The sequence below is a fragment of the Microtus ochrogaster genome, linkage group LG4, assembly GCF_000317375.1.
Source record: "Microtus ochrogaster isolate Prairie Vole_2 linkage group LG4, MicOch1.0, whole genome shotgun sequence".
NCBI lineage: Eukaryota > Metazoa > Chordata > Mammalia > Rodentia > Cricetidae > Microtus > Microtus ochrogaster.
The window spans coordinates 4,296,264-4,323,724 of NC_022030.1; the positions used below are offsets into that span (position 1 = coordinate 4,296,264).

Genomic DNA, 27,461 nt, shown 5'->3' on the forward strand with positions numbered 1-27,461 from the left:
AGAGAAGAGAGAAGAGAGAAGAGAGGAGAGAGGAGAGAGTCCCAGGCTTCAAGTGGAGAGTTGTGAGCCCTGAAAAAAGGGTGCTGTAAAAGTATCCAGAGAAGAGTATTTCCCTGCCTCTATTTGCTTTGGCTACAGGGAGTGAGATCATTCTGACAAATGAGTCCCACACTGGGAATGTTCAAGTTGGCCTTGAGACAGTTGTAAAGGTGCTGGAGAATAGTAAAGCTCCCCATGGTTTGCACAGTCCATTCTCTGATCCTTCTTACCAAAGATCAGGAGGTCCTCCTCCCAGGGTTCCATGGCAGCACAGCTCACTCAGTTCCGACCATGTTTTGATAAATAAGTTGGTGGAGGCCTTCTCCTGGGGCTACCTGTCCACCAGTTCAGTAGCACAGGTACCAAGTGGTACAGAGGTGTCTGTCACTTTGGCAAGCAGAGAACCTGTCTCAGGGACACAGCATTGGCAAGATCTTCTAGATGGCGGTTCAGAAATATGTTGGCTGAAGGTGACCTGGTGTGGATGGTGATGTTTTCTTAGGCCTGTGCTTTTTCAGAAAACAAGAGCCAATACTCAAGTGCTGTGTTTTCCTGGACATCAGCTGACCAAGTGGCTTTATTAGTTTGGTTTCATTTGCAATTGATTTTACATCCATATAGAAGCATTCTCTTTCCTCTCTTTTCCTCCTTCCTTGTCTCCCTCCCTATCCCTGCTCCATCTCTTTCTCTCTAACACACACATACATACTCGCTTGAGGAAATCTCTGCACGTGTGTGTATGTGTGTAACACCCCGCCACACACACATACATGTGAAAATTCAACACACATTCACATCATAGAACTAATTCCATCCTTGTATTGATAGCCTAAAAGCTCCTTGTTGTCCTAGAATTGTGCCTAGAACAGAGATACCCAAGCAGAGTTCTCTATACACCGAATCTGACTTCAAGTAGCTCCAGTCACTTGATCTGCTTGTTCTTTTCTATTGCTATGCTATTCTCGTGCGTTATCATGGCTAGAGGCTCTTTGTCATCATCACAGGAGTGGGGTGGGACAGAGCACAGAACAGAAAGCAGCCACTGCTCTCCCGGAGCCTTGCACTGAAGTCAGATGAGAAACATCTTCTTCCTGTTTTTCAGCTAGGGAAAATAGACCTTTATGTTGTGATACTATTTGAAGAGCACACACCAAACCCATATCTTCATATGCATTCATCCAGTAGTCAGCCAGAGCGCAGTTTGTCTAGGGAGACAATGAGAAGTTGGGATCTCGAACCTTGTCCCTAGAATGTCCATTTCTTACAAAGAGCAGCAGCTGTTGTGACAGCATTGTGGAGTTCAGGACACTTTTGCATTTCTTGGGTCCTGAACAGCTGATGGAGGGACTCTATAAATAACAGGGCCCTGACTCATCACCAGGCTCAGCAAAGAGTGAATCACGGTGTCTGAGTTGGAATTGATTCTACAGTATACAGAGTTAAGCTTTGCCCTTAACACAGAGGTTCGAAGAGGACAGATTCTTCAGAACGTTCACATCAAATTTTGTCAGTGCTACAAGCAAAGACTAGAGGAAAGAATCAAGAAGCTAATCCCTAAATCTTGGAATTCTCTCATTTCTTCTCTTTAATGACCACTTCAGGTTAAGACTAAGTTCAGTTATATAAATTGCCCAGACAGATTCTGATGTTTAAAAGCCCCATGACATAATGGTCATTAAAAGAGGATTGAAATAGACATCCTAAGAGATAGAGTCAAATTTAAACATAACATACAGTGTTATGTGGGGAAAAATAGATGTTCGTGTTGTCTTTGGTAACTTTCAAAAAATATTCTATTACTATTGAACTTTGAAAGTGTCTGGTTTGACGATTAAATGTCTTACCAAGGAGATACTATAGAAAGATACTTCTAGACTCATGGTAATAATGTTATATTTCTGTTTGGTAAAGGCTTCTTTAATTGTAGGACATTTTAACCCACTAAAACAAATATGACCGAGGAGCTACACTGTAAATTTCCACTGAAACGCATTTTCACTTCCCGTGGATTGGACAGCAACTTGCTAGGGTTGTATTTATTTCACTGGCTAATTTTTGTTGTTCTGAAGAAGCACCATGTTTTAATGCAGGATTCCCCTAAAGTTAAAACCTTCCTTTTCATTTAAACAGAAAGGGGGAGGTGATGCAGGATTTCCGTCTGTATGCTTTGAATATCATTGGTTGATAAAGGAACTTCTTTGGGCCTATAGCAGAGCTATAGGGGAACAGAGCCAGGTGAGGAAAACTAAATGGAATGCTGGGAGAGATTGGAGTCAGAGAGAAGCCTTGTAGCCCCGCAACAGCCTGTTGGAACTTTGCCCTTTAAGCCACTGCCATGTAGCAATACACAGATTAATAAAAATTAATATGGGTTAAATTAATATGTAACAGTTATCCAATAAGAAGCTAGACCTAATGGACCAAGCAGTGATTTAATTAATACAGTTTCTGTGTAATTATTTTAGTTCTGGGCAGCCAGGATGAACAAGCGGCCTTCCTCCAACATGTTGTTTTCTCTCCACTCCTTTCTGATGTGTTTGAGCCATTCTTTCATTCCTGACTGATTTTCCTGGCTTACCCATCTTTTACATAGTCCAAACTGGCAAAGAGTCAGTCTTTAGTAATACCACTGACTAGAAGTCTCCCTTGGGGATCCTTATTTGAACCAATCAAAAATCAGCTAGCAATTTCAGAAAAAAAAATTGCTGACTCTTTTAAGTTTCCATTGCTGTCTGTCCCATCAATGGATTGTTAATATTCTAAACCTTAAATCCCAAGGCAGAGCCTCTTCTTATGTGGAGAAGCCTTTGTTTGTACTGAGAACCAGTTAAGGCATCTAGTAGAAATCTGAGTCCATGAGGGTTGCTATATAAGTGGGAGGATCCGCATCTCCAGCTTCAGGCTCAGTGATTGGCAGAAGGACTCACGTAATTCAGATGATGCTGACTGATTGATGGCTGCGGTTTATTACTGTGAAAGGAAACCAGTGAGAATCAGCAGACGATAAATGGCCCCGTGAACACAGCATCTGTTTGCCTGATAGAGAAGTCATCTCTGTTACTTCTAAGATGTCTGTTTCAAGCCTCCTTCAGTGTTCCTCATGCTATTGGTCACATACACAGCACAAGCATCTGTCTGGTGTTTTATCTCTAATTAGCAGAGCCCAAGAATTAATTTTTACTTGTTTTATGTCAGTAGAGTAGTACAGAAAGTGACAACATATACAAAGAATATTGCCCTAGATGGAGGTTATCCAAGTCTGGTTCTTACATCTACTTCATACAGAAGCCTGCTTCTAGATAATGCTCTTTTCCTCCACTAGGGGTCAGATTTCCTGGATTCCTCTGATTCCGATTTCTGAAGCATAAGGAAGCTCCATGAACTCTAAAGCATTGTATTGGTTTTCGTTTGTTAATGTTTCCCAAAGCACCAACCCTTTCTGTTACATGGTGGTTACGGCAAGTATATGATCATTCAAGAACCTTCTAGGGACATGCTGAGCTGTAGCTGCACTGTGAGCAGCTCAACTTCCGGCTCCCTTGACGACCCACCATCTTGATAGCTCAGTGTCTGAACTATGGTCCAATTGAAGATAAAGACACTTTTTGCTTTTGTTTACTTCTAGCAAAGTCCTTGTGGCTTTGACTTTCGGGAAATTCGCCCAATAGATTTCAAATTTCTCAACAAAAACAAAAGTAATAACTGATACAGATATGAATTAAAGAGGATCCTCCTTAGACTTCTGAACATCATTTAGCTTTCTATCTTTATTTCCTATTACTATTTTATTTTCTGTTGTATGAACACTATGCCAGAGTGGAAAATACACATCTATTTCCTTGTGCTGAAAGAATCCAGTATTTCTTCATGAAATGTGGTACAAGCTGTTCACATTTTCAGGAATAGTTTTTCTTCAGATGAAGGAAAACACCTTGGTTTACCTAGAATGTATGATGTAAAAGAAAAGTGAATAATATCCAGTACATCTTTGCAACCGTGGATTTAGTGTCCATTAATATATTGCATTACATAGGTCTCCAGATGTTAAAGATATCTTGCACTTCCAAAATAAACCACACTGGTCCTAATACTGCTTCCTTTTCCATGCTGGTTTCTATTTGATAGTACTATCTTCTTGGCTGTATTTGGGATAAGTATGAATCCATGATGTTCTTCTTGAAACTGCCTTTGTCTGGTTTGGGGTGGGGATAATGCTACTCTCCTATAGCAAAAAAAAAAAAAAAAAAAAAAAAAAAAAAAAACCAAAAAACAAGAATTCCCTCCTACTCCCAGCTGACAAAATTTGCATAATATTATTTTTCCTCAAATGTTTGTTAGCATTTATTAGTGGAATATCTCCAGAGTTATCTTTGTGTTTCAATTTTTAAAGCATACTTTTTTGTGTGTGACATGTCTGTCTGGAGTACATATATGTTCAGTGGAGAGGATGTGTTTGTGTGCATGGAGTGGCTTGTGTGAGTACAAGCACACATGAAGCACAGGGGAAAACTTTGGGTGATTTGGAGGATGCCTCTTGACTCCATTCTCGGGACAGGCTATCTCCCTGAACCTTAAGCTCACTAACTTAGTTTTCCTTTGGGAAACGCATATCTCCACTGCCAGGCTTTGGCATTGCAGGCATGGCCCTCCTTGCACAACCTTCGCATAGGTGCTGGGGATTTGAACATGGTTCTTTATGCCTGCCAAGCAGGCATTTTCCTGTCTAACCTTTCTTTCTTTCTTTTTTCAGTTTCATCCCTGGAATTTCTTATTGATAATTGGTTTGGGGATTTACTACATTTTTACTGGGCCAGGTTTGACCTTTCAAGACATTCATCAGTTTTATCTATCCTTAAGTTCTTTGGCTTGGCATTTCTATTTCCCCATTCTTTGAATACCATCATTGTCTCTAGTGATCTTCTGGATTCAAAAATCATTTGTATTGATCATGTAACTTTTTATTTCAAAATTTCTTGCTTTTATTGTTTCCTCCTACCGGTATCTCCTTATTTTCCAGGTTTTAGTGTCTTGGGTGGAAATGTAGATCATCAATTTTTTAAGCCCCTCCCTTATTTCTTACTAAATCACTATATTTATATACCACGTGTTTTGAATTGATGTATTTTTACTATTATTGTGTCACGTACATTGTTTTGCATTTATTTTGTAATTATTCTTAGGAAGTTTATACTTAGAAGTATAACATTTAATTTGGAAAGGTTTGGGTTTTAAATATAGTCGATAAGATCTACATTTAAAGTCCTGCTAGTATTTATCTTGTAGACCAGCATAGTCCTTTTAGCAGCATTCCATATATAACTGAAAAATAACTTATTTCTATACTTACTCTGAAGTCCTGTACGTTAAGTCACATTGGTAATAAAATATTTTTAAGGTATTTATTTGTAGATCTTATTTAAAATGTTGACCATTGTGAAATCATATCTAGGATTTCCAATCATGTTCATAGAGTTGTGTCTTTCTTCCTTTTATTTTGTCAGAAAACGTTCATCCTTTCAGGATCTCAGATTTATTGAGTGTATTTCTTGCCACATTGTCGGAAGCAAAATCATGTCTCAGTCTCCTCTTCTTCTGTTGTTGTTAGAAGTGTTACAGATCTGGTTGTCAGCCTCAAGTCTGTTTTTAAGCCACTTGGATCAAGAAGGTCTCAAGAATTTTCTCTGCTTTTGAATTCAGATTATTTATGGCTACTGATTACAAGTTATGGGAGTTAAACATTTCCTCCATCCTCTGTGTTGGTACCAGAGGTGATTATTTCAGGAAGCCGTCAGTGCCAACATGGATGGTCATGATTGGAGTCTGCTCATTTCTTTGCATCATTACATGGAACATGTGTGTAGGATTTTGCACAGAAAAGTAAATCATGCAGTCTCATTGTGGAATCCGGTCCTGTTTTCATTGTACTGTCACTGACACCAACATGAGCAATCAAAGATTTTAAGGGAAAAATACTTGCTGAAATTTTAGTTTGATCTCTGTTGCCTCCTATTCCAACAGGTCTATGGAAATGCAAGACCTAGCGAGTCCCCATGCCTTGGTAGGAGGCAGTGATACACATGGGGGCTCTAAACTGGATAAATCCAGTCTCAGCAGCACGTCAGTCACAACAAATGGGACAGGAGGTAAGTGCCATCCCAGAGATGCCCAAACTCACATCTAAGTGTTTGCTTTAAGTTTATATGTCAGGGGTTGTTAATAAATAACTATCCTACTATTGATGCCATAATCAAAATTGTATCCAAAGATTATCCAGCTAATGTATGATTAAGTATTCATAAACATTGAATCCTTTATCTATAGCTGTGAGACTAGATTTATCTGAGAAACGTTTTAAAAAAATTTCAAAAGGTTACCTTTTTTTGTATTTGTAAATATTCCACAGAATTTAAAAATTGTGAATAAAAGATATCACATGGATGTTTGCATAAATTTGCAATTGAATATTTTTGTTTTAGTTTAAATTTTAAATAAAAAAAATGTTACCCTAACATTTTTCATTAAAATGATGCATCTTGCAATGGGCTTAAAATGCAATAAAATATTTATATCTGCTGCATTTTCAAAAATAATAATATGATACCTAGTACTTACAAGAAAGAGAATAGCATATTTTCCCAGATAATATTCTCATTTTATTAAATCATAATTATGATACAACCTATGGCAACAATAAGTAGTTATTTGAAATATTGTCTTTTATTAATTTTAAGGAATGCATTTAACTTGTCAGAACATATGATCCAACTGTGTAAAAATATGTATAGTTAGAGATAATACAGAATATATATCCACGAGCAATATGAAAGTTTTTCATATATTATTCACTATCATGCTGAATTTTGTAGATTCAGCCTAGGTACCGAAGTCAGATTTATGCAAAACCTATTTTACTTAGAAAACTACTCATAGTGCCAGAAATCAGCATTTGCCACATCATATTTTCTTTTACATTTTAAATAAATCTGTGAGATTGATACACCCTTCCCAATTAATCTGAAGTCCATGGTTTTCTTTGTTCAGTTGTGTGCATTGCAACCTACCCTGCATTTAATGATGTGTTACACCAAACCCTTTGTAGATTAACACTTCCTTTGTTTATTTGTCTCTAAACATGCATCTATAATTTCAGCTAATACATGGATATGGGATTGCAAGTATATAGGAATATTTAGTTATAACTGCTGGAGTAAGAACATTTACCTTTTAAGTCAAAGGTGATTACAGATAATACGATTGAAAAATTCAGCACCCTGAAAGACGACTTGGGAGTTTCATGACTCACACATATATTTCAGAGCACCAGTGCAGATCTGATACACTCAAACATAGCAGTCACACAGTGCAGTTAGAGTCTCGCTAAGAGATCGCAAAGTGGTGGTAGCATTGAAGATTACTCAAGGTCACGCAGCAGCCCTTCAAACAATGAACTCTTATAATGTTCCTGTTCTCAGGGGACAACATGACTGTTTTAAACACAGCAGACTGGCTGCTGAGTTGCAACACCCCCTCTTCCGCAACAAGTATGCGAGCCGATGGTACACTGCATGTGTTTGGGTGTGTGGATTTGACCTCTGGTTTGCTGTCTGCTACTGCCTCTATGTTTGCCCCTCTTTTCTACATTCCATATTCAGAAGCAAGAGTGAAAAGTAAACAAGCCGTGGTTAAGAGTTGTCTGTCATTTATTAATCTTACATGCTTGGATCAGTAGGGTTTTTCTCTTATTTTCATGATTCTGCACCAATGGTGATCATATTGACTCATAGCTAATGACCAGGTTCTTATATGGTTCATTCAGCGTAATAAAATCATGTTAATCGGAGCAGTCAAAGCCAATGAACATTCATAGAAACCTAATTATCTAATGACCCATTTATTTCCACATTTTAAATTCTTAATACTGCAAGAGGGTTTCTGCTATTTTATATTCTTTGATAAATAGTCCAAAGAATCTAAAATAAAATTAACACTTACTATCCTATCATTCTAAGAGTTACCAGTAATAAAATTATTAGCCGGACACAGTGGAATATTCCTGTAATTCCATCTACTTGGAAAGATGAAGTAGAAAACTCACGAGTGTAAGTCCAGGCAAAGTAAAACCCCACGTCAACTAATAAGTTGAATAAACAAATAAATAATAAGTTTATAAATTAATTCTGTTCATATGTTCCAATCCATTGATATTGATGGCATTTATACATACAAGTAAGAATTCTTGTATGTATAAGAAGAACAGTGGTTCTCAACCTGTGAGTCATGAATTCTTTGGATTAAATATAAGATATGCTAGGAAGTAGCAACAAAATAATATTTTTTTGTTTTGGAGTCACCACAACATGAGGAACTGTCTTAAGGAGTTACAGCACTAGGGAAGTTGAAGACCACTGTCCTAGAATAAAAACTAATATGTAATTAAAAGTTAAAAGAAAACCATCACACTTCTGCATTGCCTGACAGCTTAGGATTTAAATGAAAGCGTAGATCCCATCCAGGAACTAGAATAAACACAGTTTGGCTGGACATTGCTCTACTTTAGATTAAATTAAAATATATGACAAATAAGTAAAGACCATTTTATTCTGTTCATCATTTATATTTTCATAGTTTGAATCATAAATATTTTCCATTTTCATGCTTGAAATATACTTTTCATGCTTAAAAACTGTTGCCAGAGTGTAGTTATTCTTGATTATTTTTGGTAAGGAGCCAGCTAGAAATGTTCTTCCCCGTTGCTAGGTCAGTCATTCATTCTGTTCCAGCAATTCATAGCCTCTAATGTTTAGAAGCAATGGGCAGTATGTAAATGAACATGGTCCAGTTCCAGCAAAACTGTATTTATACACCATGAAATTTAAATTCCACATGCTTCTCTTGTATTACAAATATGTTGTGTTGCAAAAATATTCTGAATTTGCCGTTTTTTAAAAGTAGTACAATGTAAAATTCATTTCATGGCTCACCGATATTTGTTCTAGAATGATAATAATGTAATCACATGTAATGCAGTGTTACTACCATGGCGAATTCCTGCAAAGAATGTTTCATCCTGTCCATGTCATCTCACCCAGAAACAACTTTCTAAATGTAAAGCATCACATTTCCTGGTTCCTAATGTTATGCTCAGGAAGATGTGTAACAGAAACCCAGTGAATCTGGACCATAGCACCCTGTCTATGTCACCCTGAACAAGTTCCTCATGCTTCCCAAGTTTTAGTTCTTGTATGTTAAAGAAAAATTGTATCCTTGCTGGCAGGTATTTTTGTTATAGATAGCATATATAATTTGGTTGGCGATAAATACCAATATAGTTTTCTTTCAGCAGATAATTTATAATCATTAGATAATAGTTTTTAAGGAAACTGAAAATGTGCATTGTATGAAAATATTACTTATCACGTTATAATTTCTCTGAATGTACAATTGTTTAAACCAAGCCCAAGAAAGCAATTCAATATGCTAAGACTATATTGATACCATTTTGAGTGATATTAGTAATAACTAATGATGTAAACTTGGTGGCATACTGATAGGAAAATTTTAGCAAATTTTAACGACTTACTAGCAGTTCTTTATAATGCAAGCTAAATATTTCCTGTTGTGATCTCTCTTGTTGGGGATAAAATGTTTTTTAAGATTTGTTTTTATTATTATTTTTAGTTCTATGCACTCCCGTGTGTGTGTGTGTGTGTGTATGTGTGTTTGTGTGTCTGTGTGTGCCCCTGGAGCAGGATTTACAGGTGTTTGTGAGCCCTTTGATAAGGGTGATTGGAACTGATCTCAGGTTTCTGCCTTTGTCATCGGTGAACCATCTCTCTGGCCCCACATACTTTATTATAAGAATGATTTTACAATTAGAGTTAGCTCATTTGATAAATTTGTTATAACAAAATAAAAAGAAAAGCTAAAATCTAATGTCTTTTTTTTTTGCTTTCCCTTACCATTAAAACAAATTTTAATTGCATAGATTTTTATATAAGTTGAAGCATCACCTCAAGACTCTGACTTCTTGTTAGTGTCACTTAAGTGTGTCACAATATTTCTTAAAGTGAACTAAGATGTTATATCACTTTAGTTACTATTATATCAATCTATGTGGTGATTTATGCTTAAAGCCACATTTTCACCTCATAATTTTATCATCTGTAAAAGCCAATGAAAGGAAAAGGGTAGGAGCCAGGTTTGGTACTGTGGTACCTACAGTCCTAACACTCAGGATGCTAAGGTGGGCAGAGAAGGAGGGTTGAAGGGAGGGCTTCACAAATAAGTCAATGGTGAAACTTTGTGGGCTGTATGGGCACATGATTATTTCAACCCCACTGTTATTACATAAATGCAAGAACAGTACCTAAAAAAAAATGAGCCTACCTGTGTTTAAATAAAGTTGACTTAAAAATGATGGAATACAGATTTCAAATCATAAAATATTCCTCCATAGCTTTATAATCATTCTCAGCCCACAAATAAAGCAAACAGATCATAAGGCAGATTTGGCATGTCTATTGATATGTTGTAGACAAAACAATTATTTATAGGCATATGAGAACCTTCTTCCTGATACAGGTAATTCCTGATTTGAATTTTAGAAATAATGTCAGGAACCTTGACTCACTACATGTCATATACAAAAACACTTAGATCTGTTGGGAGTGCTGACTGCAATGTCAAACACAGTGAATTTTTATTTTCTCACTTAATTGAATCATATCGAGGTCCAATTATAACTTTGCTTGGTGCTAGAAAATGAGAAACCAGTTCCCTAAACAATGTGCTACTGACCATTCAGACATCAAAGCACAGAACAAAGAGAAACAGACATGAAAATGACCAAGAATGTCATCGTGTATCAAGCTGAGTGTGAAACCAGAGTGGGGGAAGATTTTATTTACCATGTAGCCTAAGAATTCTTGAAAGAAGAGATCTGGGGTATCAAAGCCAAGACACTGTTATCAGTTGCACTTTTTACATTTCCAGTTGATATATCAAGGAATCTTCCAGAACTTTCAACATGTAGACAACTAACTCACACGCAGCAAATTTGTTTCTGGATGTCACTTATTTGGAAAAAGAGTCCCCCTACTACAAAAATCTACTCTTTTGTATTCTACAACTATACATTTTTATATATTCTTGGAAAATGATAGCCTTAAATTGACTTCATTAAATTCTTACACAAAATTAAATATTAATTGTACAATTAGAAAGAAAGGACACTGACAGGTCCTTATACATTTTTTGGTGAATATATTGCTCCAGACAAACATAAATGATGTGCTATAGTGGTGATTAAAATTGGAAAATGATGCCAGCTTCCAAGTAGTGTTATAAATGGGAACATTCTTGATAAATCTCTTCTTATGTTTTGTCAACTGTGAGTCTGACTGTTCTTTAATGGCTGACCCATCTCTCCAGCCCATGATGCTGTTGTTGAAAGTCTTTGCAGAATTTGTCAAAAGTCAGAGAAAGAGATCGAGGAAAAACATGAAGTTGGGTGGGGAAGGAAGGTGACAAGGATGGAGAGAAGAAAAACGTGACCAAAATGTACTGTTTGAAAGAGGCCACCGTGTGTAATTGCTATGGTCAAGAAAGAAGTGTGTGAAGTTATATACGTAACAGTTTGAGCACAGATTTCTGAAAATGAAATGCAAACTGCAAATTATTGCCCTACCTTCCAAGAATATAAGCGTGAGAGTGTGATCAATCAGCATCAGCTTCACATTTGGGTATTTAAATGAATTTCTTCCCAAAATAATGTCATGTATTGCCTTTAAGCCTAAATTCTAAAGATACTCCAAGGGGACAAGATCAGTTTGGCTTTGAAAAATGAAATGGGAACGGGGATGAAAATTGAGGAGTGATATGAGCATTTAGAAGCTATAAATGACTGCTGACACTTGTCACACATGATCTGGACATAGTCTGTAGATAGCAATTATATAAAGAGATAAAGTATTGAAAACCTAGCTTTATATTTATATATATATATAATTTTAAAAAGTTTAGTCATTTATATAGTTCACAAAACTATATATATAATTTTCTGAAAGCTAATCATGTATATATACATATATAGTTTTGCATGACATATATATATATGTATATATAGTTTTACTATTGTCTCTTTGCAAGGCAGCCATCTGTATGTAGAAAAGAGTTAGTGACTGGACTGATGTTGCAAAATGATTCGGAATGCAGTAAGACTCCATCCTATTCTTAGAGAAACAGATTTTTTTTTATTTGAGCGTGTAAAAGAAGAAAGCCTCAGAACTTTTTGCACCATCACACTTGCATATGACTATGGATTTTATTTCAAAGTAATTATTACAAGAATTTGATCTTTTCCAAAAAAAACCTGAAGTTTTCTACAATACAAGGTTTTTACTTCCATTATATATATGCAAATGATTTTTGATGCTATCCTGAAAATTAGTGATGATCCTTCTTTATATATATATTATATATATATATATATATTAGTTTACAAAATTAACAAATGGATTGCAGTATGTTCAAATATTTCCATGTTATGTATTGAATTTGGATTTTTATAAGTTTTCAAAAAACAGGAAAAAAGCAAGGTTTGTTAATGAACATTTTCCTGTTAGCACCATGTACATAATATTCAAAAACAGTTTTTTACCTGAACTGTTTATTTTATATCTCATTAAAAATGCAGAAACAAAAATAAAACAAACAAATGGTCAATATAACTCAAACATATTTGAAAGTCCAGGGACATGACATCAATTTTAAGGGCTTTTTATAATTTTGATATAGTGTATATTTTATGCTACTTTTTTATAGTATCAAAATATTCTAATACCCTTTTCTAACCATTTTAACTATAGGGAAAATATTGATTTACCTGCTTGAGTTTTCTGCCATTGAGGAAAATCAGATTAGTTCTTATTAATGAATAGCCTTTTCTTTAAGAAATGATAGCAAAATAAAGGCAGCTTCCTAGGAGCTCTGGTGATTTGCCAATTCCCATGTAATTTAAAAGCTGATTTATCTGTTGAGAAAAAAATAATCAATTTTGTTCCCTTTTCTTCTAGCCAAGATTAATCAGGCTCAGCTGAGATTAGCTGCCATGACCAGAAAGATTTTACAGCACTATGATCACAGACGAACCATTTCTATTTTATACTGCCCTTCCCTGAAAAGGAAAATCATTTTGATATTATTATATTTTTTTCTCCAAATATTAGTATTAATTTTGTTGACTTGTTACTTTCCGATCCGTTCATTTCAGAACACTGAACACCTATTGATATTTCTGCATCCCTTCACATTCTCTCCAGGGATGGCCTTGCTCAGTAAAATAAACCACTTTTGTCCTGAACAGAGACTTTGAAAATTAATGAAAGATGTTACCAGTATTACGAAAGGGTCAACCCCACCCTCTTCTAGTCTTCTTTTTCCTTCTGACTGCCTGAAGCTTTCAAATTCAGGAAATTATAATCAAAACCAATGCTGAGTAATGTTTAAATCAACTCTCAAAGTTAGCGTCCAAGGAAACAAAACTAATGACTGTCAACATGTCTGGCTTCTAGACCAGTTCTGTCAAACTTGACTCGCCTTCTGCTCCTCTCATTTCACGAGGGAGACATCTCGTAGAGGTAAAATAAATTCTTTTACAGTATTGTTTATAGATACAGGCATGTTTAAACATGTACACAGCCATTTTAGAATTTGGAAACTCCGAGAGGCTGTCTCTCGTCTTAATGTCGCAGAAGGCTTTGGACTATGCTTTGTGTCATTGGTGTCAGGAGTAAAGTGAGGAACTTGAACCACGCAGAGTAGCCTCCACACTCATCTAGATGATTCTCTGGATTATCCTTATGCCAATGATGAGAGTTTCAGTTATCTGATGGTGCTTGAAGACAGTACAATGTAAAAGAGTGGATCTGGCGAGTTCACCAGCTAGTGTCAAACTCAAGCTCTTCCCATTAATGTGATCAGAGCGACTTAGTTATTGTTTTATGTCTGTCTGTCCTTTGAAAATGAAGATGTGATAATCCTCACTAACTTCTGTGGGAGTAAATGAATTCATCGCTTATGTGATTTCTTCCCATGTACCTAGACTGCCTAGAATGTGTTAGTCACCTTTTGAGTGTGTTCTCTTAGATCTACTTTTCACTGTGCCACTTCTCACTGTATTTGAAAATAATCCTTCAAGAAAACATGTATAACATAGCTTCTTAGTCGATCCAAGTATTTTGCATATTTTCACTACAGTGAAGGAATTAGAATCACTCTAAAAGGAAATCATATTTTTTTATCATACTCTGAGCCACTGTCTGGATATGGCAATTTCACACAGCCTATCATGGTACACAGATCATAAGTGTTAAGTGCAAAGAGCCACTGGGGTTCCAATCAAGCTTTACTGAACATACGAGTTCTAAAACATTAGTCAACTCTGAAAGCATAATAAATAATTTTGTAATAGTCAGTAGTTTTTACATTAGTAAGTGTAGCTCAGGTATATCGATTACACTGTGAATGAAAATTACTGAGTGTAGTAGCTACAGATTCATTATTTATTATTACACAAGTAACTAGACTAGACACATTATTGTTAGTATTGAAAAAGAGGCTAACCCTAAATTTTTCTTACCCCAAAATTACGTAGATTTTGTGTGTGCACACATGTGTGTGTATGTGTGTTTCACTTCACATTCAACCTTTACAGTTCTCTGAATCCTCTATCAATTTACATTCTTAATCGTTTGTGGATACTAAACCTAGACTTTGGCGAGGGCTTGGCTAACTCGGGGACAGCAGGGTGTAATGTCACTGCATGCTTCCTATCAGTCAGTTGCTTCTCTCACACGGTCGTGTTGCTGTCTTGCTTGGTTGGTTGGTGTTATATGAGAACACTAGTCTTTTCTAGCATACTGACTCATGGTTGGCTAGACTTCAACATTCATCTCTAGTGTTCTGCTTGCTTCTAAGTTCCTTAACTGTACCAGACCACTTACAACCAGGATACATGTGAGGTGCTAAGTAAAAAATAACTTAATTTTTCCCCCGACTGCTGTGCTATACACATGTGATAAGGTTTTGCCAATGAAGGGAAAATATGGTGTGACCAAATGAGTAGAGGCTTTGTCACTGCCACACCCCCCCATTGCATGTGATATTGATGACAGTGTGTGCCAGCCTGCTTCAGTGCCAGGGGAGGACTTTGCCAGCATTACATATGACAAGCATTTGATGAAGATACTTGTAATGTTGTAGACACCATCTCTCATTCGGTGCTTATCTCAAAGGCCTCAAAATTGTTATATCGTTAAATAGAAAATTCCAACACTTTAAGAAACCTTCTTTTGGTATTTTGCTTTATGGTTTGCTTGTTTATTTTATCAGAATATTTTAATAGTGAATACCTTGTTTTCACCATGGGAATAGGCTTGGGGTTTCAAGTATTTGTGTATACCTCCATTGGATTCTAATGCAATTTTCTCTTTAAATATTTTCTTGGAAAGAATAAAAGCGAAGGTTGTAAATATTACTGTTACAACTTGAATTAAATGCGGTTAGGACACTGACAGTTTCTCTTCTGTGCACTGACTGTATGAAAGTGTGCTTAAGAGAGTTTTTTTTTTTCAAAAAAAAATGCGAATATGAGTGGTGCTGTTTTACTTTTGAAGGCTCGCTGCCTGTAAAAGCCAGAATCTCAGAAGCAGCTCAGCCAGAGGATTTTAGAATAAATCCTCTCTAAATGCATGCCCACATAGAAGCTAAATTAACAAAACTTTCCTCATCCACTTCTCAAGTTTTCTCTTGCATGCCCGTGATAGTTAGAATATATCATATATATATATATATATATATATATATATATATATATATATATATATATATATCTCACTGGCAGTAAGGGTCTTTGCTACGAATTTAGAAGGAAAACTCACGTGTACTTATTCTTCCACGTAGTGTCTCTTCTTGCAGTCAAAACAGAGCCCTTGAACAGCAATGAAACCGCAAGCACGACCGGAGATGGAGCGCTTGACACTTTTACTGGGTCAGGTAAAGCCTTTAGCTCATGTCGCCGTGTCCACGCTGGGGTCCTTAAACATCCTCCTCCCTGAGAGCAGCGCAAGATCAAAGCTATGAGAGTGTTCGCCTCTGCAGAGTCAGCCAGAAACCCACTTTCCTGAAGAGCTAATTGTCCTACAATTATGTGTTTTTACAAATGGTGCTTGGAGTCCTTCTGCCAAATCTGCAGCCTGCGCTGCAGCAATCCCATGACCTTCTCATTAGCAGAGCCAGCTCTCTTCATTATTTTATAGACTGCATGATCAATTTATATCATTAGGCCCATAATAGCTAACTTTGTTCCTTCAACTTGCCTATTTAAATTACATTAAAAACTGCCTTCTGCCCAGCCTTCTAGATGTAAAACTATCCATTTGATCCCTTCTAAATAGCCTTGTTTCCTCTCTGGGTTTAAGAAAGTCCTCCTGTGTAGGCAGCTGAGTGACAGGTATTAAAGGTTAATGGGTTTCTGGAGAACACATGCTGGTTACATTAGAACCCGGCCTGGGAGAGAAGTCCTGTGCTTCAAAGAGAACAATAGTGTGTCTTTAAACACCAATCCTTTTTTAATATAAATACCTGATAACTCACAGCTGGTCACAAAGGGTACAAATCGAAATGACTTAAAGACTTTTTTATATTACTGTTTTGTATGGCTTATTATCTAATGAATAAAATTTTGGAAACTCAAGAAGGAATGCATATATTACAAAGATAAACATGAAACCCAGAGAAGTGTTATGGTAGTTAAATCTCAGTTCCGTAATTCTGCATTAATACATTTTATGTTTATCCATGGTCTCTTGTGCATGGATTTTATGTGGGTGTGCTTTGTGTACAAAGAGTTGAGGTATGTCTTTGAGTCTAATATAGCATTATGGAATGTATTTCATTTTTTATGGCAACAGATGATCCAGCTTTATTATTTCACACTAATTGGAGCAGTTGTCATACATGCACATAAGTATTAGTACTGCAGATGGAGGTAAATACTAGTGTACCAACTTGGCATAAAGACTCATCTGTGCTGATCTGTGCTTTTCAGCCATTCAGCTGCCTCACGGGAGCTCAATAGGCACCAACACACTGCATTGCTCTGTTGTGCTTGCTAACCATAACTGCTATCAATTTTCTACAAAATGCGTGTATAGGAATGAACTGGGGGGAAAGGGTGTGAGATTGTTGAGCAATTGCCATTGTGCTTCAAGAATATACAAGTTCGTGGAAGGCTGAGTGGGAAATCTGCAGCTGAAGAGCTCCAAATGTAGTTTTAGAACTCTACAGTTCATTTTACGAATAAAAATACTGAAGTCCAGAGAGATCCCAGAGTGGTTTGACCACATATTCAATCACAAATGAGTTGAGAACCATGCGCTCACAATTGGGCCTTAATTATGGTATTCTGGTGGGAAATGTGAGGACAGAGAGAGAATAAGTCTAAGCATTGGTTCTATTTCTATTCACTCATACCACCTCTAAAGACACTTTCCTAGTCTTCTGATAAGAATTCTTGAGGGCTCCATGACCTAAGTAGAGTAGTCACTTCCAACATATGATCATTTAATCTCAGTAAATTCAAACTTAGTGAAGCAAAGAAAAGTTGTTTTCGGTTAAACTAGCCACATACCAATTATGTAATTCCATGGCTGGTGGCCACCTGAGAGAAAACACAGATACAGAACACACATAACTCCATGAAAGCTTTACTGGATAGTAGTGGTCCATAGTGGGTCTTGCCCACGACAACTGATGATTCTGAGGTAGCCGTGGGCTGCACTGTGAGATGCTCAACAAGATTCTAGTCCAAATATCAGCAACACCCAAACTGTAGTACTACAAAACATCCCCTACCAGATTAAATACCCCCACTACTTCTCTTCTTCCTTAAAGGATTTAAGTTTATATATGTACACATATACATATATAAATATAAATAAATTTATATAATAGATAAAAGCCTTAACATTTTTTTTGTTCCCATTTTCTGAGAAACTGGTGATAGGCATTACAAGTTCTTAAATCATTTCTCAAGATTTTCTAAAGGTTTTGCTTCTTTCTGTTTGTAGACATGATAAAGTATAATGAATCCAGGGCTTTGAAGATTATGTATGAGTTTCTGCATAGCAATGAGTCCTGACTCAAAGGTTTCCAGATTATTACAAAGCAGTCGGCAGGTCTTTCTGGAGAGACAGCTTCTACAGTGATCAGCACAATCACAGCTCATCCTAATCGGTTATGTTGTTCAGTACAGTTTTCTAGAAACTTACCAATTTGAATAAAAATTAGAAGTTCTAGTAAAGAAGTTTTATCCCTTCCATAATAATCTTAGTTTTCTGAGCCAGAGGTTTTGCCTTCCACCATTTCATAGACATTAATATAAAATTACAAAGGTCAATCAAGCCTTTGAGGTGTTTGGGGTACAATATTCTCACAAGGTTTAGATTCATTCATTGAAGGAAAAAAAACATTCTATATGTTCAGAATGGTGTTCATGTATATATAGGTCTTTTCTGAAATATAGAATTCTGCTTTGCCTAATTTAATAAAAGATGTTATAAGTTAATATTTCTTGTTATTTTGTCTTATTTGAAATTCCTTCAATTTTTCAATCTTGAGAATAGTCTTCAGTATGGACAGTTCAAATTTTTCTTGTGCTGATATGTAGTCAGTCCATCAAAAAGCAGAAAAAGCAACCTGGAATTAAGCCTTTCTTAATTCAGTTTCTGTTATAATATTCAATACTGTGGAATTTTGAATAATGTAAATTTAGCTTCCATGGAATATTGTACAAGGGTCTGTTTTCATTAATCTGATTTCAAGTTTTAAAATTTTCTTTTTAGTTTCAGAGAATTTAAGTGGAAAGTAATGTTTCATTTCCAGGTGTACGAAATTCACTTAAATTCAGTTCCTAAAATGTTTAGAACTTAACCCCTTTAAAGTCACATTTGATGACTTTCAAGACTGATTCATAGCGTGGGGGAAACACATGCTTACTACACCATTGCTATAAAAATTAAAGTTTGACTTCCATACTCGACACATACCAACTAAACAGCATCTGAAGCACATTGCATTCATGTCTGTGGAGCTCGCCAGGGCACTTGATAGCACTTGGAACTAGGACTGTATCATATTGCATGAAGCAGTCAGCAACATAAGCCTATTTGTCACTCTTTGCCAGTCTAAAAGTTTAGCTCCAGCATTCATAGGAGCAACTCAGAAAGGGTGGAGTACTTTGAAGTTTAACTATGATTGATTAGACTAAACTCATGCCAGCACTGGGTTGTGTACTACTTTAATCTTTTTGAGATGTGAATGAACAGCAGATGGCCTAATAAAGACACTCTGTGTGCTCACCCAGTACGGACCGGCTCTGAAGGAACTGGTTCAACATATTCGAAGCCATATATGTGCAGTACATCTGTCATAGTCAAGGCAGATGGCTAAAGGGGAGAAAGACTTCTAAACTTTTGGAAAGATTCCGCTGTGGGGTGCAAATTTGAATGAAACATTAAAATCACCTGGCTTTCCCTCCTAAGCTCTTCTCCAACAAATATTATCGTTGATGGTTCAAAACAGGCTTGAGAATAAAATTGATACACATTTTACACCACGCAAAACACATTGGATTATAACCCCATGCTCTCAGTGCACATTCTTACTACAAGAACATTTTGACTGTGCATTTTTAAACACCCACCTGACTGATAGGACAGAAGGAAATTGGAAATCGTGGAATTGTACAGTTGAGGAATGACAGTTTGAACCTCAAACTTCTTAATGTCTATTTTAATTAGAATAAATATGGAGTCAGTATATCAAGATTGTATTTGGAGTAAAAATGTTAAGTTTTCCCATTTAAAACATTGACCTTTGTAGCACGAAAGTTTACTGTGTAACCAAAGGCATTTGCCCATAAGCTATCTGAATAGAAAGAGCACATACGGACCTGAGAAAACGGAAGACCAAGGGAGTGTTTGTGGGAGGGATGGACACTCCATACCCTTGTAACAAAACTTGAAACACTTTCAAATGAAGATGGTGCCTAACCAACTGCTCCTTTATGCAGTGAATTTGAGGAAGTGAATGAACTTTAAGAATTGCATATTTAATCCACAATCTCCTGAAGTAGGTTATGTACTCACTCGTGAACATGTGTTCACGAAACGATGCTTCGTGTCCTGTCTTTTTGTGTCTTACAGTAATAACGAGTAGCGGCTACAGCCCCAGATCAGCGCACCAGTATTCCCCACAGCTGTATCCCTCCAAGTAAGTGCCCAGCACATTCCGTTTTGCTAGGGATGTTCCTGAAATTACACGTGTTCATTTGTACCTATATAATATGGCAACTTTATATTGAAAACATTCATGCATATAACTATTGAAGCACGAGAGATGCAAAGTTAGATTAGACATGAAAGAGTCTACATTGCACGAATTCAAGATAGAAATATCACATACGTATTGGAGAATTCCTGTCATCTCTATGTTTCCATGCTGTGTGTAAAACAAGTAGAAAAAGCTTCAAAATCCTTCAAACCAGAACATTTGAATATTATTAACTTTTAAATTTGAAGCATTTCATGCACAAGTTTGAATTTGTTGAAAAATGTGGACTTTTCAGCTACACAAGGTATTTACTTCAAATGTTTAGTACAAAAAAAGATTTTATACGCTATCTTGAAAATAAGTAACTATCCTTGTTTGATACTAATTAAAAGAATGATAGAACTTGAAATATATTTGAAAATTTAATATTAATATGCACTGAATTTGACTTTTAAAGTAAGCTTATACTCATTTTTAAGGAAAATTAAACAGTGATTGGCTATACAAGAAAATATATAGAAATCAAATTGTACCCAAACATTAATATTTCATAATCTAGTTGATCACTGAAATATTTTCTTAGAGTCCAAATTATGGTAAACATACTTCTGAGAGTATTATGTTGTTTTTATAACTGGTATAATCATCTATTCTGAGGGCAGGACAAATAGAGATTTCAAGTTGAGCTAAATTGAATTAATGGGCTTACATCAGAATTCACCTGTTTGTCAGCTATGCCAAAATTCTACCTTTCCTATGCATGCATATGAAAATGAAACGTTATGCTACTCCACATCCAGGATGCTTTAAGTATAGGCCAAGGACTGGATTCCAGTCGGGAACCCTGTATAAAAAGGACCCGACAAAGGGAATGGCATTTCATTTCTTTATGGAAAGGTGCATCCTTCTTTTCTAAACTTCCATCTGAGTAGTGAATACTTGGTGGGGTTTTTAAATGGTGTGCTGGTGTAGACGTGAGCAAGAAATGATGATCTAGAGGACACTCTAAGCTGTCTAAACACAGTTGGTTGTTTTAGAGCTGCTATCTAGCCTGCAAGCCTTTGAATTCCTTCCTCAGGTCATCAGGCTGGCTGGCATCAAAGTCAAGGCTCCTTTTTAAGCATTTATTCGCTGTCTCTCAGCTTTTATTCATTTCTGATAAGCCGGGGATAAGGAGGGGGATTTGCTTCCTTGGTGTTACAGGGTCTCACCGAATCAAAGCTGTCTGATTTAATATGCAGTCATTGTGCCACAGTAATGCTATTTTTCTGATATTTAGGCCCTATCCACACATTCTTTCTACACCAGCAGCTCAAACGATGTCGGCCTATGCAGGCCAGACTCAGTATTCGGGGATGCAGCAGCCAGCTGTCTACACAGCCTACTCACAGACAGGACAGACCTACAGCCTGCCTGCTTATGGTAGGTAACGTCTGCCATCTTCTTTGGTAGGAATCAGGTAATCCCTGTTGACTGGTAGATGGCTTAACATACTAGTGAAAGTCCAGGCGCAGAAGGAGATTCTCTTACTAAACAAGTGGTTTGCTTGTGTGTTTTCTAAATAGATCTTGGTGTGATGTTGCCAGCCATCAAGACAGAAAGTGGGCTTTCCCAAACTCAGTCTCCATTACAGAGTGGTTGCCTCAGTTACAGCCCTGGGTTTTCTACCCCACAACCAGGCCAGACACCTTACTCTTACCAAATGCCAGGTAAGTAGCCAGGCATAAAACATGTTCTTGAAAAGAACATAGATTCCTTAAATGTTACTGTGTAACTACAGTTACAAAGACGGTTTTAGTCTCACCATGGTTGATACAATTTCCTAAGAACACACAATTAGCTGGGCAGAAGCCTGAAGAAAATGGCTGGATCCAGGTAGAGAGACAGAACTCAATAGAGCATTTCAGGTTAAGCTTGGGCAGGAAATGAAGGCCACCTGAAAGCCACCAGGCCAGGCATGCAGAGGTCTGGTGTCTTTTCTCTGTCAATGTTTTGAAGTGATTCACGGTACAGGGCTGGGGAGGCAGCTCTTCAGGTAAATGAAGGCAGAGTTTTTCCTTTTTCCCCACCATCTGGTCTCAAATAAACATACAGATGCTTATATTAATTACAAAATGTTTGGCATATAGCTCAGGCTTATTACTAACTAGCTCTTACATTTTAATTAACCCATTTCTATTGGCACGTGGTCCTTGGCTTTTCCAATTCTCTAGAATCTTTCTTCTTGGGCAACTCCCTGGTTTCTCTCTTGACTCTACCCATTGTTCTCTTTGGATTTTCAGTTTGGCTTTCCAACCTAGCTTTATTCTGCCTTGCTATAGGCCAAATCTACTTTATTATCAACCAATGAGAATAATACATATTCACAGTGTACAGAAGGATTATCCCACAGCAGGTTCCCTCAGAAACCTTTGCCAGGTGTTAGAAGGAGCCAAGAATTTCATAAATCTTCTTTCAGATCTCACAATTTCAAATTTCAGTAACAACACAACAAAATTTGAGAAATGTTTCTCCCACTAAATTCTACAAAGTGACATATTTTTAAACATTTCACAAGAAGTTATTGATTAAATAGAATATTTTCTAATTTACACTTGGAAATTTTACCTATTTCTTGAGTATGGAAGTGTTATTTTGACAAATATTTTAATATAATATATAATGTAGAAGTCATGGTAACTCTGTATGTGCATGTGTACACAAGCTCTCATAATTGATTTCTGGTGAAGACATTAAGAATCCATTCCTGCAACCCATGTTACTCTCAGCCAAGGTGCAATCCAACATCAACACTTTCTTCTTGAGTTAGCTGCAGCTACGAACTAACATCTCTATCCTGCAGACCTCTCCATGATGAAAATGTATGTTTCATTCATCTTTCTGTGCTTGGCTTCCTTCACTGGACACAGTGTCCTCTGCTCCCATCCACACTGCCATGAGTGACTGAATTTCATTCCCTTTTACAGCCTCACAAATATGGGAACTGCTAACGGGCATTTTCTCTTTCCTTCTAGGCTCCAGTTTCGCACCATCATCTACCATTTATGCAAATAATTCCGTTTCCAATTCAACAAATTTCAGTGGCTCCCAACAGGTACTGTAGTTTTCCTATTTACACTTTTTGAAATTTCTGTTCTAGATTTTAGAAGGTTTTATTTATTTATAATTTATAGTTGTTTATAATTTACAACTGTCTATAATTCCTTTATTTATTTTTATGCAGAGATTGAAGAATCCTGTCTCTATCTACCTTTCTCGAGTTCTTGGAAATGGTCTTTTAAAATTTATTTTTAAAAACTTTTAAGTTTATTTTAATTTTTGAAATTAAAATATTACTTTCCTTTTTAATCACTAACCACTTCCATAAGCTCCTCTTCTGCTTTCTCTCAAATTTATGGTCTGTTTTTCCTTGATTTTTGATATATAATCTTACATAGATAAATACAACCTGCTCAGTGTGTATAACATTACTTGCATATATATTATTTTAGGGTTGACTACTTGACACTGAATGCACAGTTAGGGAGCTCTTCCCTTGGGAAGTCTAAGGAGATATTCTATAACTACAATTTTATTGATTGATTAAGAATATCATATATGTATATTTTGAACTTAGTTATTGTAGGTTGCCTTGTAAGTGTATATGATTTTTTTTATTTAAAACTAAGATTTTAATTCAACAGAGTAAAAAAAAATACCTATTCAAAACTATTGCATAGTTTCTATTCTCATTGACTTAGATTTGTTGAATATTAAAAGATTACTCATTAAACACCTGAGTTATAGTCATTTTCATCATCTGTCATGTTATGATGAGAAATAATGCATGTTTTTATCTCTGCTCCAGTAGACAGTTTTATTTTCCTTGGTAGAAATTGCTCATTTAATGTAACGTTACTTAACTCATTGAACTAGAATCAATTGTAAGATTATAGCATACATTCTCAGACAGGATTCTAAAACATAGCAGCAGCAACTAAATAAAAAGCCTGCAGAAATGGTGGTGGCTTTTAATTTTTTATTAATTAGATCTATATTTCTTTTAAAAATGTTTGATTTCCCCACCTTCCTGACAGGTTTACTTTTCTCTGTGGTTACTGAGCCTGCCTCTAGTGACCCTTAACTCTTCTCCTCATCGTGTTTTGTTCACGTTCTCATGAGTTTTAAAAGAAGGATGATAGGATTACATATGGGATGAGAGTCAGTGTTCCCACATGAACATCCTTGAACAGAGTGCCGATACTGTGGACACTCCGGAACTGTGTCCTTGTTTCCTGATTCTCCACTGTGTTCAGAATAACTGAGACGGAAAGGAAGCTGATTTCTAGACAAACAATGTACTCCTTTACTGTGATCCAATTACTTTGTTTTTATACATTTTAAAATGTAAGATATTTCACAAAAGCTTCCTTTTTAGATTTAATAACAAGAATTCTATTGTTGCCTTCTTGTAGTTTAGTATCATAACGAAAGGCTCAAAGTAAAATTAGTTTAAAATGCTATGTAATAAAATTGTAGAGTCATAGAAACATTATAAATTGTCATTAATTTAAAAGTACCTTATAGCACTATACTTTCTAAAAAGAAAAAGAAAAGAAGAAAAAAAACTTGATGACTTCCACTAGTTAGAATTTACTTGTTAATTTACAGCAGACATTTATTGAGCTCTTGATATGCATCATGTTTTTGACTAAGCACTTAAAGTTCAAAAATAATTAAATCTTTATTTTCTGTTCTCTGAAAGTGGGTAGTCCTACTGAAGAAACAGACAAGATTCAACACAGCCAGAAGGTAGACTAGATGCTCTAACCACTGAGATTCACACTTGACAAAAAGCATCATAAAAGGAAACCCTACTCTCCTGATCCTGGGAAGATACAAAAGCAATACATAAAGCAGAAGAAAACTTCACAAACTTTCAATCACAAACAGATCTAAATCTGTTTGAGGATTTTGGTGGACCTGTGTAGACTTTAACTGTATTTTGGATCAAGGATTGAATACCATTTTATCATTTTAAACAATGCTCTGTATCTGAGAAATATAGGGAGGTCTGTACACTTAGGGACGTGAGACCGTGGTGTGACTAGATAGGCTTCCTGCCTGCCTCATGGAACGTTCAGTCTACAGAGCGAAGTAGACAGCAAACTAGCAAGGAGACCAAAGACCCTGCTAAAGCGTTCCTAGAAATCTAACATTGCACAGGAGAGGATTGTTCAAGCCTTTCCTATGGGAGCCATAACTAGGTTAGGATTCATCAGAATGAGGTAACAAGCAAGGACAAGAAATCACAGGGAAGCAAGACAGCAAGGGTCCGTGTGCCATTGAACTGGAGGAAGACTGGAGCCCAGATCTCCCGTGAGGAGAGTGGAGAGAAACACCACAGAAAATGATAAACTAGATGCAATCACATAAGGTCCTGTCAGCTTCTTACTACCGGCCACATAGGGCCTTGTAAACTCCAGTAAGATGGGAGTCTAGGACCACTGGGAAGATACTCGTGCTTTGGAATAGGAAAATATCTTATCATTTGTGCTTAGAAATGAAAATGAGACAAATTAGAAAAATGAGTGCCATAGCATCAACAGGAAATGAAGGATGCTTAGATAAAGGTGGTAAGAGTAGAAATATGAGGAGGAGGGATATTGGAGATACATCTGAATGAAAAAATATATCACCTTCTCCAAAGGCCACTACCACATTTCCTGGTGTGCAGCATCCTTTTTCTGGTGAGGCCAAGCAGCAGGCTGGCAGAGCTATGACACAGATGCTAGAGTTGACTTCCCAGGCTGTAGCTCCACCCTAGAAACACATGAACTGGGTCACCAGGCTGAAAGTCTCTTCAAGTTCTGTGCCTTAGCAGTTTTTGATGTAATAATGGCTGTCAAAGTCCCATGGACAAGGCTCTGAATGCCAAGTAAGCAAGTCCATTTAAAGTCTTAGAACAATGCCATGGCCCAAAGTCAGCACTTCTTATTTGTTTGTCATACCTGTTTCGCTCTAAGAAGTGTTGATAAAAACTTCTTTGTTCACATATTGAAGTTTTCTACTTGGCTCACAGAACGGGAGGGGGGAACATCAGATCCTGAGGTGAACAGGCTAATAGAATTTCATTTTCTGTCATATTACTTAAGGCTTCCTGGTAATACATGTGTTTCGTTATATGGAGAATTTTTCGTTTTTGGAAATGACATCAAATATGGATCTTTGTTCCCTTCAGAACTTATCACAACAGGAGATCTTCATCCTGACCAAGAATTTGTCATCACTGATAACATTTTTTGGCTAAACCATGCTAGATATATTAAACACCATTTATCACGAGTCTTTACTCATCATCTTAATATGTAAAAGGCTATTGGAGGATCATTTTTCATCATTTTAAGGTTCTTTTTTTTAATGGAAAACAGGTCAGGGGAGTTGGTTCAATGCTTTCCTTTTTTACGTGCAACAAAGGAGCAAAACTAAATGTTTTGAAAAACTTCACTGAAGACTAAGTAAAGCCTCAGGTAGCAGGTTGCTTGTGGTGGTGAGAAAATTAGTTTATTTACTTTAAAATGCTGGACAAGATCAAATAAAAAACAAGACTTAGAAGAGGAATAAAACTTAAAAAAATATGTATTTAGGTCTGTGTAGAAGCCAGAATTAGACACAACACCTGCTTGCCAGTGTTGTTGGGCAATGTGTAAAAATGAATGGAATAAATATGAACTGACTTACGAATATGACCTCTCCCTTTTCAGTGCATCATACAAATGGCATAAAGCAATATATTAGTCATTATAGGGGATGAAATGAAGCATAAACAAACTTCAGCCAGATTCATATTCATGTTTTAGAACTAGTTTGCAAGCCTAATAGAGAAATTAATTACTGCTGCATTTGTGAGATGCTCAGATAGGTTGCACTCATTAGCATCAACTCCAAGCCATGGACTGGAAAGCAATTGGAGCTGCACACTAATCGTTTCGTTGCCATAGTGATGGTGTTGCCTGCTTGCTTGCTTGGACTGCACTAGATGGTGATTGCTC

The 27,461-nt window shown here is 36.5% G+C and overlaps 1 protein-coding gene across 1 annotated transcript in view; it reads left to right on the forward strand.

Annotated features, from left to right (window-relative positions):
• Eya4 (EYA transcriptional coactivator and phosphatase 4) overlaps nt 1-27,461 on the forward strand; it is a 253,733-nt gene that overhangs the window by 180,267 nt on the left and 46,005 nt on the right. Inside the window, exons 4-9 of the mRNA XM_005360934.2 lie at nt 6,058-6,182; nt 16,000-16,092; nt 20,304-20,370; nt 21,710-21,852; nt 21,996-22,139; nt 23,445-23,524. Coding sequence (XP_005360991.1) covers nt 6,058-6,182; nt 16,000-16,092; nt 20,304-20,370; nt 21,710-21,852; nt 21,996-22,139; nt 23,445-23,524 — 652 coding nt within the window. The remainder of the gene's footprint in view (nt 1-6,057; nt 6,183-15,999; nt 16,093-20,303; nt 20,371-21,709; nt 21,853-21,995; nt 22,140-23,444; nt 23,525-27,461) is intronic.